Raw genomic sequence first — 12817 nt, 5'->3', positions numbered from 1 at the left:
GTTCTAGGGCCGCTTTGATACTGGATCTGGGCTTCGGGTCAGATACCCCTGGCGTAAGACTACATTCAGTTGTAACTAACAAAAGTGGATGGCACTGAGCAAACCGAGATTACCAAGAGCAGATGTGTGTTTCCTTCCTTTCACAATCCAGTCATTACAAGATCTTTCATTTAGCACACTCACCTGCTCAGTGACTTTCACAGTTACTTAACAGAAAAACACTGCAATCTGGCAGCACTCAGATCCTGACATTCATGTTGCATCCTGCGAGTGTCAATTGTTGAGACACTCTGATTAATCATGGCAGAGGGAGAGAGGGAAAAACACACACACACACACACACACACACACACACACACACATCATGGCAGAGGGAGAGAGGGAAAAACACACACACACACACACACACACACACACACACACACACACACACACACACAGAGAGAGAGAGAGAGAGAGAGAGAGAGAGAGAGAGAGAGAGAGATTAATGGTGCTTAATCCAATTCCAGGTATTTTTTAACTGTAGTGTAGTTATGAGAAATACTTACCAACTTGTCTCTGAAAAACATAACCTTCTTATAAATCTGTATGTCATGAGGGAGTTGTTGTTGTTGTTGTTGTTGTGGGGTTGGTGGTGGTGGTGGTGGTGGTGGTGGTGGAGGAGGAGGAGAAGAAGAAGAATTTGGTAAGGGTATCATTTAATTTGCTCTTTGAAAGACTTTTGTCTTTAAAAGTTACTTTTATTAGAATTCTATTACTTGTTTCTCATTTCAATTTTTTTTTTGCACAGCCATGGAAAGTAACACAATCTAAACAGTGGTTCGCTTAGTAGTGTATCAACCTTTCACATCACAATGAAATAATACTGCTCTTTGTAGCTTTACATCTTAGTATAGAAAAAATAGCTCTATTGAAAAATCTGTAATCAAAAGCTGTTAACTTAAAAGAGTAAACTCTGTAATAAATATAATTGTCAGTGGACACAGAAACAATTCATTTTATAGCATCTGTACAAGTTGTCCAGTTTCATACAGCTGCTTGACATCTGTACCTCCACCAACAAATTTCCCCTTTACAAATACTCTTGGAACCTGTTGAAAATAAAAACATATCAGACATTAACAATATTTTATCTCAATCATTCATAAAGACAATGTAAGCAAGTGATACCTATTTCAAAAAAGCTGTAAAAATTATACTAATCTAGTTATTTAATAAGCTTCTTAATTCATGAGAAGGAAGGAAGCAAGATAGTGATTTAATTGCCCCATCAACACTGAGGTCCTTAGAGATGGAGCACAAGCTTAGATTGTTTCGAGGATGGGAATGGAAACTGTCTATGCCTTTTTCCCCTTTCAAAGCTGTCATCCTGGCATTTGCCAGGAGTAATTAGCAAAATCCTGGAAATCTGGATGATCGGGTGCAGGTCTGAATCGCTTTTCTCCTGATCACTGTGTCACCTTTCATGAGAATAGTGTACATTAAGTACAACTAAAGCCCGTAAGATTCTTGCGAATTATCTATTTGACAAATTTTATTCTGTGTTTGCTAAATGACAAAAATCTCATGAACAGTCCTCTCAACCATCATGTGAGAAGTCTTTCCTCAGCTTACTTAAACTACCATTTCAATACTACATTTCTCAATTCAGACTTTGTCACAAAACAGTTAAGGCTCTTGTGACGAGACAAATTGACATACAGTGTGCTTGCTTTCGTCTTGAGATATTAACCCATGTCTGTTAAATGATTTTTCAGATAATCTGCCAGTACCTAAAAGATTAAACCTCCATTGCTGGTAGCAGAGTTGAGGTGAGTCTGAGGCTGGAGGTTATATGTACTCTCAACTAACATCCATGGGGACATTTTCCCAGTCACTATCGCTGTAGCTCCTCCACTGTTCTTTGCAATAGTTGTTCATTACAACACAGGAAATCAAGGTCCACTTATCTCAAGCCTTCTTATTTCTCCTTAAACCTCTCCCATGTTTATGAATTTCAATGACATCTATGAACAAGTGCATGTGGTAGCTCTGTTGTTCTTCACTGTGAGAACCTGTGTCAGCACATTTTACTGTATGACTGGTCTGGACAGTGAGTGCTCTACCACACCAGATTTGTTTTCTTCACTTGTCCCAAACTGCAATACCATTTATGTTTGGTGTTCTGGTATTGCAGATCATCTGGTCACGCCAACAGACTTTTCCACATGTACACGGGATATGGTACAATCCTGACATTGCAAGATGTGCCTCTCCTCCCCCCCCCCCCCCCCCCAAATCTGAGATACCCTATAATGTTCTTTGTTGGTTCTATATATAGCCTCATGTGCAATAGACAACCGATTCTGTCTATCACCCTGGAGATGGACGACAGAAAGGTTGTACCCAACCATTTTCCTTCTGATTTTTCACTTTGTAGAGAGTAAGGTTTTGTGGTGCATTTTACATAGCTCATGGAGTACAATTTGTTCCATACAATCAACTCAACAATCAACAAGAGTTTTGTGTTGCATTCTTGTTCCTGCAGCTCACGAGAGTGTTAATAATACCTCTTTTGACTTACCACACTTTCAAATCATGAGCTGAACCAGAAAATGTGTGATTAATACATTTTTGATGTACATAAGATGGATATGTGAGCTGCAGAACCTCAGATGCGAGATGCAATGCCTCAAATGCATTCTGAGGAACAATAGGTATTCCACCAGTTACATAAGGAGTGCCACAAAACACAACACGCAGTGAAGTTACATGTCAGACAAAATGTCATGTAGTCTTATATTGCACAAACATGGCATAAAAACTGACCAAGAATATCAATGAATGTATTAGATTAGTACAAGACAAACAGGATCCACCCACTATGGGGAGTTTGTGCTGTGGGAGACACAACGTAATACTCATAAAATTTGCCTATACACAAGTTCTCCCTCTGTGGAGAAGGGCTACCACTCCCATTTGTTCAGGGAAGCCCCCATGGACATTGGCATGGTAAGTAAAGCTCTCCCCAACTCCAACCCCCCCCCCCAAAAAAAAGGGTCATAATCTTGCTGATACTCATATTTCAAAACACATGCAATGGATCCAGTCATTGCGTGTTATATGATCCACTACACAAACATTACAAACTCAAGGGTTCTGCAAGTTTAAAACAACCAACAGCTAGGTTCTTCTACAGTTTAAATACGTAACGGATTTAATTCTGTAAAATACAGTAAAATGCATCAAAACATATCACCATAATTTATCAAATATACATATCAATTGGAACAAGTAAGAGAATGCTGACTAATTATGATATTGTGCATGTAACATCATCTGCCAGACCTTGTGCCTTCTGGGCACATTACTTCTACACTGTAATTTGTAGCTGTCACCAGATGCTTCATGATCTACAGTCATCCAGAAATCTTCTCTGCCCTTTAGGTAACCCTGATTACCTCCACCCTCCTGCAGTCCTAGCTCCAGTGTTACAAATGTGATTCATTCTGGACCACTCATCATCCATTCAAGGTGTTTTGCAAAGCATCCAATCCTATGGAAGAAAGCAAGCAATAATCCACATGGATTTTCAAGAGTTGGTTCCTTTGTGAGCTTATGTGAGCATTGAGCATTCAATCACTCATTCATTCATTGGTTTTAAAGTAGGATCTCAGGACCACTGATTTCATAGCCAACATCTCTGTTGATAAGGTTTTCCATTAATCTGCTCTAAACTGCCTCTCTAAATAACACTATCCCAGAATGTCTATGCAAGGATTTTTGTTAAGACTATAGCCCATGAAGTGCCACAGGTGTCTACTTTTGTTTCACTTGTGTGTGGCAAGTGTGCTTCAGACACTGGATCTTGATGATTCTATTAGTGTTTCTGTGTGGAAAACATCATAGTCATACACAATGCTTTGAATTCCTGCCTCACGTAAACAACTTAAGTACTGTTCAGTAGTTGTTTGCCCTGTATAGTTAGCAAGTTGCCATATTTTTACACAATTCTGCTGATTTTTGCAGACATTGGCCCAGCATATGTGAAATACACGAGTACCTTTGGCTTTTTCTATTTTTCTTCCTCTTTTCGTGTGGCCAATTAATGCTTAAGAACTTCTAAAAATTTGGTCACTGGAGTACCTATTCTTGTGAACGATTTCCCATGGCTGATGTAATTCAGATGCAAGGCTCTTGTCAAATGATAGGTTGCATACTCAATAACTGATGTTTTATGACAGCTGCTGGCAGCTCTGACTGTATGCTAAGATCAGTGAGCCATGTAGATGACTGCAAGTCTTCTCCCTCTTAAGTTCACCATAAGTAGGATGAGGAAAACAAGCTACCAACAGCCACCACTGACCGTGTTCCAAATACAGCACACTGAACAAGAAGTCAGTACATGCTTGAACATATTCTTCATTGCAGAATCATACCTTTCACCAATGAATCATAATGAATCCTTTCATCAGACCAAGGAACAATGAGATTATGTAGAAACTAATCATGCCAATGTCTGGGTTTTTAGTCCACTGAGATAATGGATGGAATCTATTCAGACACTCTTTCCATAGTTATACTTTTTATGTGGGAGCACAGCATTGCCTCAAGGAACCTAGCAAGTTGAAATCATGTTATTCACTTTGAAGCTTACGAGACAACTTTCTCGTTTATAAGGGGATTTAAAAAGTAAGTTACACATAATTATGTCAGTCCAATTGGGTATTATTGAATGCTACATCACAATTCAAAGTGACACAGATTCATGAACCCATTTTTCAACAGTCACCAAGTCATCGTAAACAATGATCATGACATTTTACTCACCATTCACTTCCTCGAAAACATAAATCCAATCCATCACAGAGCCATTTGAGAACCACTTTGTGAAAATTCTCAATGGTGAAAATCTCTTTCCCCTTCTTCAGATGTTCTTTCATTTTGTCAAAAAGGTGGAAATCATAAGGCACAAGATCTGGACTGTACGGCAGATGCTTCCAAACCTCCCACAGCAAAAGTTAAAGCAGAGCTTGTGTTGGCATGCCATTTGGGGCATTGCACTGTCATGCAGAACACTGCCCTTTCTTAATTTTACACACCTCTTGTACTTTACAGCATTGTGCAGCAATGTTGCTGCTGTACAGTAGGGATCGACAATAGTGACTGTGCCCTTTGCCATAAACTCTGTGCCCATAACCCCTTTACATTTGAAGAAAACAGTGGTCATGACATTCCCTTGCTTTGCAATCCTCCTGCAGCGGTAGGATGTATCTCCATTATAAATCTACATCTCATCGCCTGTAATGATGTAGCTTAAGAAATCATTGCCTGCTACAGAAAAATTTTCAAGTTAGTCCAGAGACACCATAAACCTTGTGCCTTTGTGTGCAGGTGACAGTAATCTCAGTATCCAGCATGAGCACAATTTCCGACACTTTGGACGGTCTCAAATTATGGAGTAAGCACTGCCTATTGAGCTGCACACATAGTAGCCAATGTTCGCAACAGTCACTCTGTGATTTCTGCAAAACGGCTCTTTGATTACCTGGACATTTTTGTCTGTGGTTGATATTGATGGTGTTCCTCTCCAATCACCATCATTTACATTTGTGCAGCCTTGACCAAACTGTTGGTATCATTTCACTACAGCTGGACATGACACTGCATTTTGTCCACGTACCACCAGAATTTCACAGCGAATCTGCTTGCAATTTAGAGGCTTTGCTCACAAGAATCTTACTGTCATACATGCTTCAGCTCTGGAGTACATTTCAAGTTGCTGTGCCATTTCACTCCCACACTGGTGCACCTGGTATTGGTACCACAGCACAACTGTCAGCAGGGAACGTGGGTCACACACTCTTCTGACAATGTACCCCTCTTTTCGCGCAATGGTCCTAGCATGAAACACCATGTGTAATATACTACCTGAGGAGTTAAGGAGCTATGCAGTCTTCTTGTTGCCAATGTGGTCACTGTCAAGACATCTTATGAATGGTTCTTCCAAGAACTTATACAACTTCTCATAAGAATCTTGGCATCACATGCCGAACTTAGCATTTCATTTATTAACAACGAGAAGCATAATGCTGGTATCTTCTTGTAGTTCCTAGGGTGATTTTTCACCTCTCGATATGTATGGTTTAGATGGTCTTTCCTTGGTCAGTATACAGCCATCAACTATTGCTGTATGTAGTGTTAGAACTGCAACCACCTCTTCTGTAGCAGTGGTAAAGCCAGAGACTGGTGGCAATCTCTGGTAGTTTCATTGTGGACTCTTCCCTCTGTTGACTAGAGAGGCTGATAAGGATCAACTCATCACCTTACAACACTTCTGTGTGCTATGCACAAAATTCAAAGATAGACAAACTGCTACCTTTTTGCCTAGGGACCACAAAGGCACACCCAGTCGCAGATCAAAGAATTGATATTTGCAACAAGAAACATGTGAAGATACATAGGTATCTTGGAGGTCATGTATAGCTGCTGGAAGATGCAATCAGATCTTTTCCTCACCAACACATTTACTTCCGATAGCTGCAGCAAAGTTCACAGGGCATTTGTCATTATGGCTATAAATCATGTCGGATGGAAGGCAAATGTACTTACCAATTGCCTTTTCTGTCATAGCTTACACAGCTTCCTAGGTTCTTTTACATCTCCTCCCCAAAGAGCTGTTAGACATAAGTTCTCATATTTGCTGACACTGCTCGTGCATAATGTCCTCACAGACATTTTGGCAGGATGCCATGTTTTCTTGGTACAGTATTTGAAAAACTGTATCTTCTTATGAGGTATGACCTGACACTACGACTCATCCAAGGAAACAGCTCCTCCATTCATCTGGTTCTCCCTGAAGGATATGCTTCCAAATGTTCCTGATACAGCCAAGCATTCTGTACGATAGTAGTGTCACATATGATTGATGGTAAAATTGCTGCCATTTCCACCTGAGCAACAAAAGTAAATACCCAAAATTTAAAATTTTAATGCATTTCCAGTATTTATATTTCAATACATTCAAGCAGTTTTGAGTCGTTTGATTCACATGACCAATGATGAGAATAATGGTATCGCAGTAGCATCCTTTTCGTCTGAAGCAGATCTATGTAGGGCAGGACACAGTGGACAGTGACTGCATTGCCCAAATAGGTTATATCCTTTATTGTAATGTTGCAAATAATTACTCACTGTAAACTAACTTCATAATGTGCTGTAAAGAATAAGTTTACGTGCATCTGTCAGTCGAAAGACTGATTCATCGCTGTATTGTACTGTGTTGTACAAAGTCTGTAACATTAACTTTATGCAATGGAAATTAGTAAAATGTTAAACAACATGATTCACTCAGAAAATGAGATTTTGAAAGCAAATACTTTCATTACATGAAGAAATTTATGCATTTCAAAAAACACATAACTGTGCAGAAATTTGAAACAATGAAAAATGAAACAGGTATAAAAAATTTTTGGCCTCCTGGAATTCAGAACACACAATGTATGCAATTGTCATAGAAATGAGAGGCAACTATTTTGACAGTCATGAAATTTTTACCGAAACCCTCAATCTTTCTAGAGAATCCACTCTTCTATGTCAAAGAACAGAAAAAAACCTACAAGGGAGAGTGGAAAAAAGAACCAATGGTGTATTCAAGACAATGTAGTTGAGAGATGAATAATTTCACATTGTGATTCATACCAGCAAAGCGCATTATGTGTGGAATCAATGAAACTTTGAAAAATGGTATTAATTCAATATTATAAACAGGAACACAATATTAAGGCAGTGAGCAGTGACATGACAGACCTCTCTCTCTCTCTCTCTCTCTCTCTCTCTCTCTCTCTCTCTCTCTCTCTCTGTGTGTGTGTGTGTGTGTGTGTGTGTGTGTGTGTGTGTGTGTCACTAAGAGCCTACACTGTACAATGAAGCTTATACATACTCATTTCATGTTTGTATCATGTGCAAGATTGATTGCATTTATCTTCAAGGATGCTACATACAGAAAGAAACAAATGTATTCACACATTACTGAACAATGCAACTTACTGATCTGGCACCAGTGATTTCTGCTAGCGCAGACTGGATTGCGTCACCATCATCCCTATTGTCTAATTCAATAGCTGTATACTTGTACTTCAACTTATCAAATACCTGAAATAGAAAAAAGAAGCTGTCATTGAAGAACTCTCAAAACTGTCAACAAAAACAATTTTGTTATACTGTAATAAATCAAGAAATATTGTATATTTCAGTGCAATATAGTCTTAACAAGCAATATCACAAACGGCCAAAAAATAAATAGAAAAAAAATTAAAAACAGAATAAATTTAAAAATAAGATTCATGATAAAATTATCAATTCACCTTTAATTCTGACTGCTCTACCACCAAGCACACAAACGTTTAGTAAAATGTTCTTGAATGTTTTGTTATTACTCAAAACCTTTTGTGAGAAGGTGGGAGGGGGGAGAGACAGCAAGGAGGAATTGAATTGATGAGTGTGAAACAAACAAGTGGTATTTATGAATATTTTGAAGCATAGAATCACTATCTCATTTTAAGGAGAGTTCTTCAGATTTCTTTGGAGGTGAACCATAAGATGATTGAACTTATTCTATGAGATTCACGGTAAGGATCTGTACAATGTATGGCTGTTCCGAATAATTACCACATATGATTACGTGATTCAAGATGCCTAGCATATTTGTTACACTCATATGTGAGTCAAAAATCAAAAGAAATCCCTACAAATAAGACATTTTCTTTACGAGCAATTAAGGAACAAGCTGTAATACTGTACAACAGACTGTAACACTCCCTCACATTCAAGGCAACGACAACACATATCGATATGTTATTTGATATCTTTTTTCCATCATTTTCTCTTTATGTACATCATTTTTTTCAATTTTGGATTATACTGTACTGTAAATATTGTGATATAATTGTACATATTGTGGAAACCAGTATTGGTTCTTCTGATCTTTCACATTTGTTGCATCAATGACTGAAAAATTGTATACATTTAAATTGGTTCACCCAGTTTCTTTTATACTAAATTTTGGAATAATACAACAGAACTTCATTTTTACATTCTATAATTTTAAATTTTTTGTGATTCTACACGATAAATTTGTAGTGTCTGTAAAAACCCTTTAAATACTAAAAATTCCTCGAATTTACGTTTCTTTCTAGAAAAGTTTGCCTCGATTCTTGCTTGACTTCACCCCATTTTCTTCCTGTTGACATTTGCTGAGACTAAATGAGTTTTAAGTGGCACAAAGATGGATGGTTCGCACCAGGTGTGGTGGTGGAGTTGAGGACATACTTTAGACCATTGTGGAGACGAGAGATGTGTGTGAGGAAATGCTGACGCAATCCAAAATCGGTGTTGCCAATACAACTTGCATCATTTAGCTTCACTGCACAATTATAATACAACTACTGCTAGGCTGCAGTGGTAATGGAAAAATGAAACAGTCGATGCGAAGTGTTCTGGACTGAGCCAATATGTGACGAAGGGGCCCAGCCACCACCTTTCCTTGTCCCACATTCAACTCACTCTCATCTTTTTGTACGTATTTCTAATGTACTGTATTCAGCAACAATATAAATTACTGATCTTTAAATTCAAACACTGAGTCTCGTAGAATACACTCAGTCATAATCGAGGAAATGTCACCCATTTCCGATTGGTACACTCTTATTGATTGGTGACTTGTTAAGTCACCCAATAGCCACCATACCACACTACCACCTGTGAAATGAGCTTGCCTACTGTATGTGTGGAGAGGTGGAGTCGCCCTTCTGCAACGGAAGTGCAGGTAGGGGTGAAAGAATTTTGTGAAGTACTGAAAATATACTTTTCATGCAGATGTTGTGCTATGGCAGATGTCAAATGCAAATACAACAAGGATTTTGCGATAACGCATTTTAAAGACTTTCCTGTTCAAATCTGACATGATACAGTTGCTACAACTGCATACACTACTCGCGTTTATACTTTGCACTGCACACACAACACACTGTAGATCGTAAAGATTGGCAGCAGTGATAGAGAGCATGAAGCAAAACTGCAGCACCTGAGCTTTCTTTCCAATTTACATATTACACAGTGTACAGAAATTCACTGAAGCCAACTTCTAATAAGATTGTAATGTCAACTGTGGAAGTAAACTTATTTTTTCACGTGTGTGTCTCTCATCAAGCCTAAAATAACACTAACAGTGATGAGCACATGAAGTGCAGCTTGTAAGAAAACATTAAACAATAGCATCAACTGTGACAAAGTATGCCATTAAACAGATGTCCACATTTATGCTTATAGTTTAACCACTTACTTGCTGTGATGCTTTTTGTTTAATTTGATACATTCATCAATTTTTGCTTTTTTCAGGGTGAGCACAAAGGATGATCTCTCAATGATGCTTGTTTTGAATGTGTAATTTGTGGCCACAGCTTGTTGGAAAAAAGCTTGATTATCTTGTACCCAGATACCAATTTCAATTTTTTTATGAATTTTTACTTGCTTTTACACATCTGCGATTTATAAGAACTGATGAAACTTCATTAACACAAATTATTGTATGAAGTATTGGGGAGGATTGCAATTTTTAATCCTATATGCCAATTACATGTATTTTTGCTCATATTTTGGGGGTTTTAACATTTTCCTTGACTCTGCATTTTCATCAATTTTGCGTTTTTTAAGTCTGGACCACACAAAAACATAAAATAGGGGTTTCACTGTTACTTATTTCTAAAGTTTTATCAGACTCTTCGTACTTGCACTGAACTAGATCAGTGTAAATAATGGAGGAGTAGGGGTAACAGGAAAATTAAAGAGACGTTTGGAGAAAAGAGAACCACTTGCATGACTATCAAGAGCTCAGACGGAAACCCAGTTCTAGGCAAAGAATGGAAAGCTGAAAGGTGGAAGGAGTATATAGAGAGTCTATACAGGGGCGATGCTGTTGAGGACAATTTTATGGAAATGGAAGAGGATGTAGATGAAGATGAAATGGGAGATATGATACTGCGTGAAGAGTTTGACAGAGCACTGAAAGACCTAAGTCGTAACTAGGCCCTGGGAGTAGACAACATTCCATTACAACTACTGACGGCCTTGGGAGAGCCAGTCCTGACAAAACTCTACCATCTGGTGAGCAAGATGTATGAGACAGTAGAAATACCCTCAGACTTCAAGAAGAATATTATAATTCCAATCCCAAAGAAAGCAGGTGTTGACAGAGGTGGAAATTACCGAACTATCACTTTAATAGGCCACGGATGCAAAATACTACCACGAATTCTTTTCAGACGAGTGGAAAAACTGGTAGAAGCCGACCTCAGGGAAGATCAGTTTGGATTCCATAGAAATATTGGAACACGTGAGGCAATACTGACCCTACGACTTATCTTAGAAGCTAGATTAAGAAAAGGCAAACCTATGTTTCTAGCATTTGTAGACTTAGAGAGAACTTTTGACAATGTTGACTGGAATACTCTCTTTCAAATTCTAAAGGTGGCAGGGGGTAAAACAAAGGGAGCGAAAGGCTATTTACAATTTGTACAGAAACCAGATGGCAGTTATGAGAGTCGAGGGGCATGAAAGGGAAGCAGTGGTTGGGAATGGAGTGACACAGGATTGTAGCCTATGTCTGATGTTATTCAATCTGTATATCGAGCAAGGAAACAAAAGAAAAATTCAGAGTAGGTATTAAAATCCATGGAGAAGAAATAAAAACTTTGAGGTTCGCCGATGACATTGTAATTCTGTCAGAGACAGCAAAGGACTCGGAAGAGCACCTGAACGGAATGGACAGTGTGTTGAAAGGACGATACAAGATGAACATTAACAAAAGCAAAACGAGGATAACGGAATGTAGTCTAATTAAATCGGGTGATGCTGAGGGAATTAGATTAGGAAATGAGACACTTAAAGCAGTATACGAGTTTTGCTATTTGGGGAGCAAAATAACTGATGATGGTCGAAGTAGAGAGGATATAAAATGTAGACTGGCAATGGCAAGGAAAGTGTTTCTGAAGAAGAGAAATTTGTTAACATCGAGTATTGATTCAAGTGTCAGGAAGTCTTTTCTGAAAGTATTTGTATGGAGTGTAGCCATGTATGGCAGTGAAACGTGGACCATAAATAGTTTACACAAAAAGAGAATAGAAGCTTTTGAAATGTGGTGCTACAGAAGAATGCTGAAGATTAGATGGGTAGATCACATAACTAATGAGGAGATATTGAATAGAATTGGGGATGAGAGAAATTCGTGGTACAACTTGACTAGAAGAAGGGATCGGTTGGTAGGACATATTCTGAGGCATCAAGGGATCAGCAATTTAGTATTGGAGGGCAGCGTGGAGGGTACAATCCAGTCTCTGGACTGAAGACTACAACAACAACGACAACAACAACAACAACAACAAGGGTAACAACCCTCACTATACTCGAGACACTGAGGGTACGTTGTCCTGGCCAAATAAAATGCATCTGCACTGCAGCTCAACTGGGGTGAAATGTTTTATCTTTTGAAGTGCGTAAGGGAAGCAAGAATGCTGGTGGCAGGAGGGGAGGGCTATTAACTCTGCTGTGAGCTGGAGAAACTACATGGTCTAGTCGTATTAATGTGACCACTGCCTACGTCCGAAATCAATGTGCAATAACTACGCGTAGACAGCAGGTGGCAGTACTACCTGTGGAGGGTATAAAAAGTGTGTCAGGGGGATATAGAAAACTGTGCAGTCACTGTCATAACTAGAGACCATATTATATGCATTTGCATGTTGCATATGCATTTTGGCTCCTTTTCACCAGTTATTGCATA

General features: G+C 38.7%; 1 protein-coding gene across 2 annotated transcripts in view; it reads right to left on the bottom strand.

Annotated features, from left to right (window-relative positions):
* Nucleotides 1–719: 719 nt before the first annotated feature.
* The window catches only part of LOC126162643 (uncharacterized), a 61153-nt gene continuing 49055 nt past the window's right edge, over nucleotides 720–12817 (bottom strand). For both annotated transcript variants that reach the window (XM_049919279.1, XM_049919280.1), the window contains exons 4-5: nucleotides 8029–8133; nucleotides 720–1091 (exon numbers count right to left, since the gene is read on the bottom strand). In XM_049919279.1, coding sequence (XP_049775236.1) covers nucleotides 999–1091; nucleotides 8029–8133 — 198 coding nt within the window. In that variant the 3' untranslated portion in view covers nucleotides 720–998. The remainder of the gene's footprint in view (nucleotides 1092–8028; nucleotides 8134–12817) is intronic.

This window comes from Schistocerca cancellata, chromosome 2 (genome assembly GCF_023864275.1).
Source record: "Schistocerca cancellata isolate TAMUIC-IGC-003103 chromosome 2, iqSchCanc2.1, whole genome shotgun sequence".
Classification (NCBI taxonomy): domain Eukaryota; kingdom Metazoa; phylum Arthropoda; class Insecta; order Orthoptera; family Acrididae; genus Schistocerca; species Schistocerca cancellata.
This window is presented reverse-complemented; position numbering and strand designations above follow the sequence as displayed.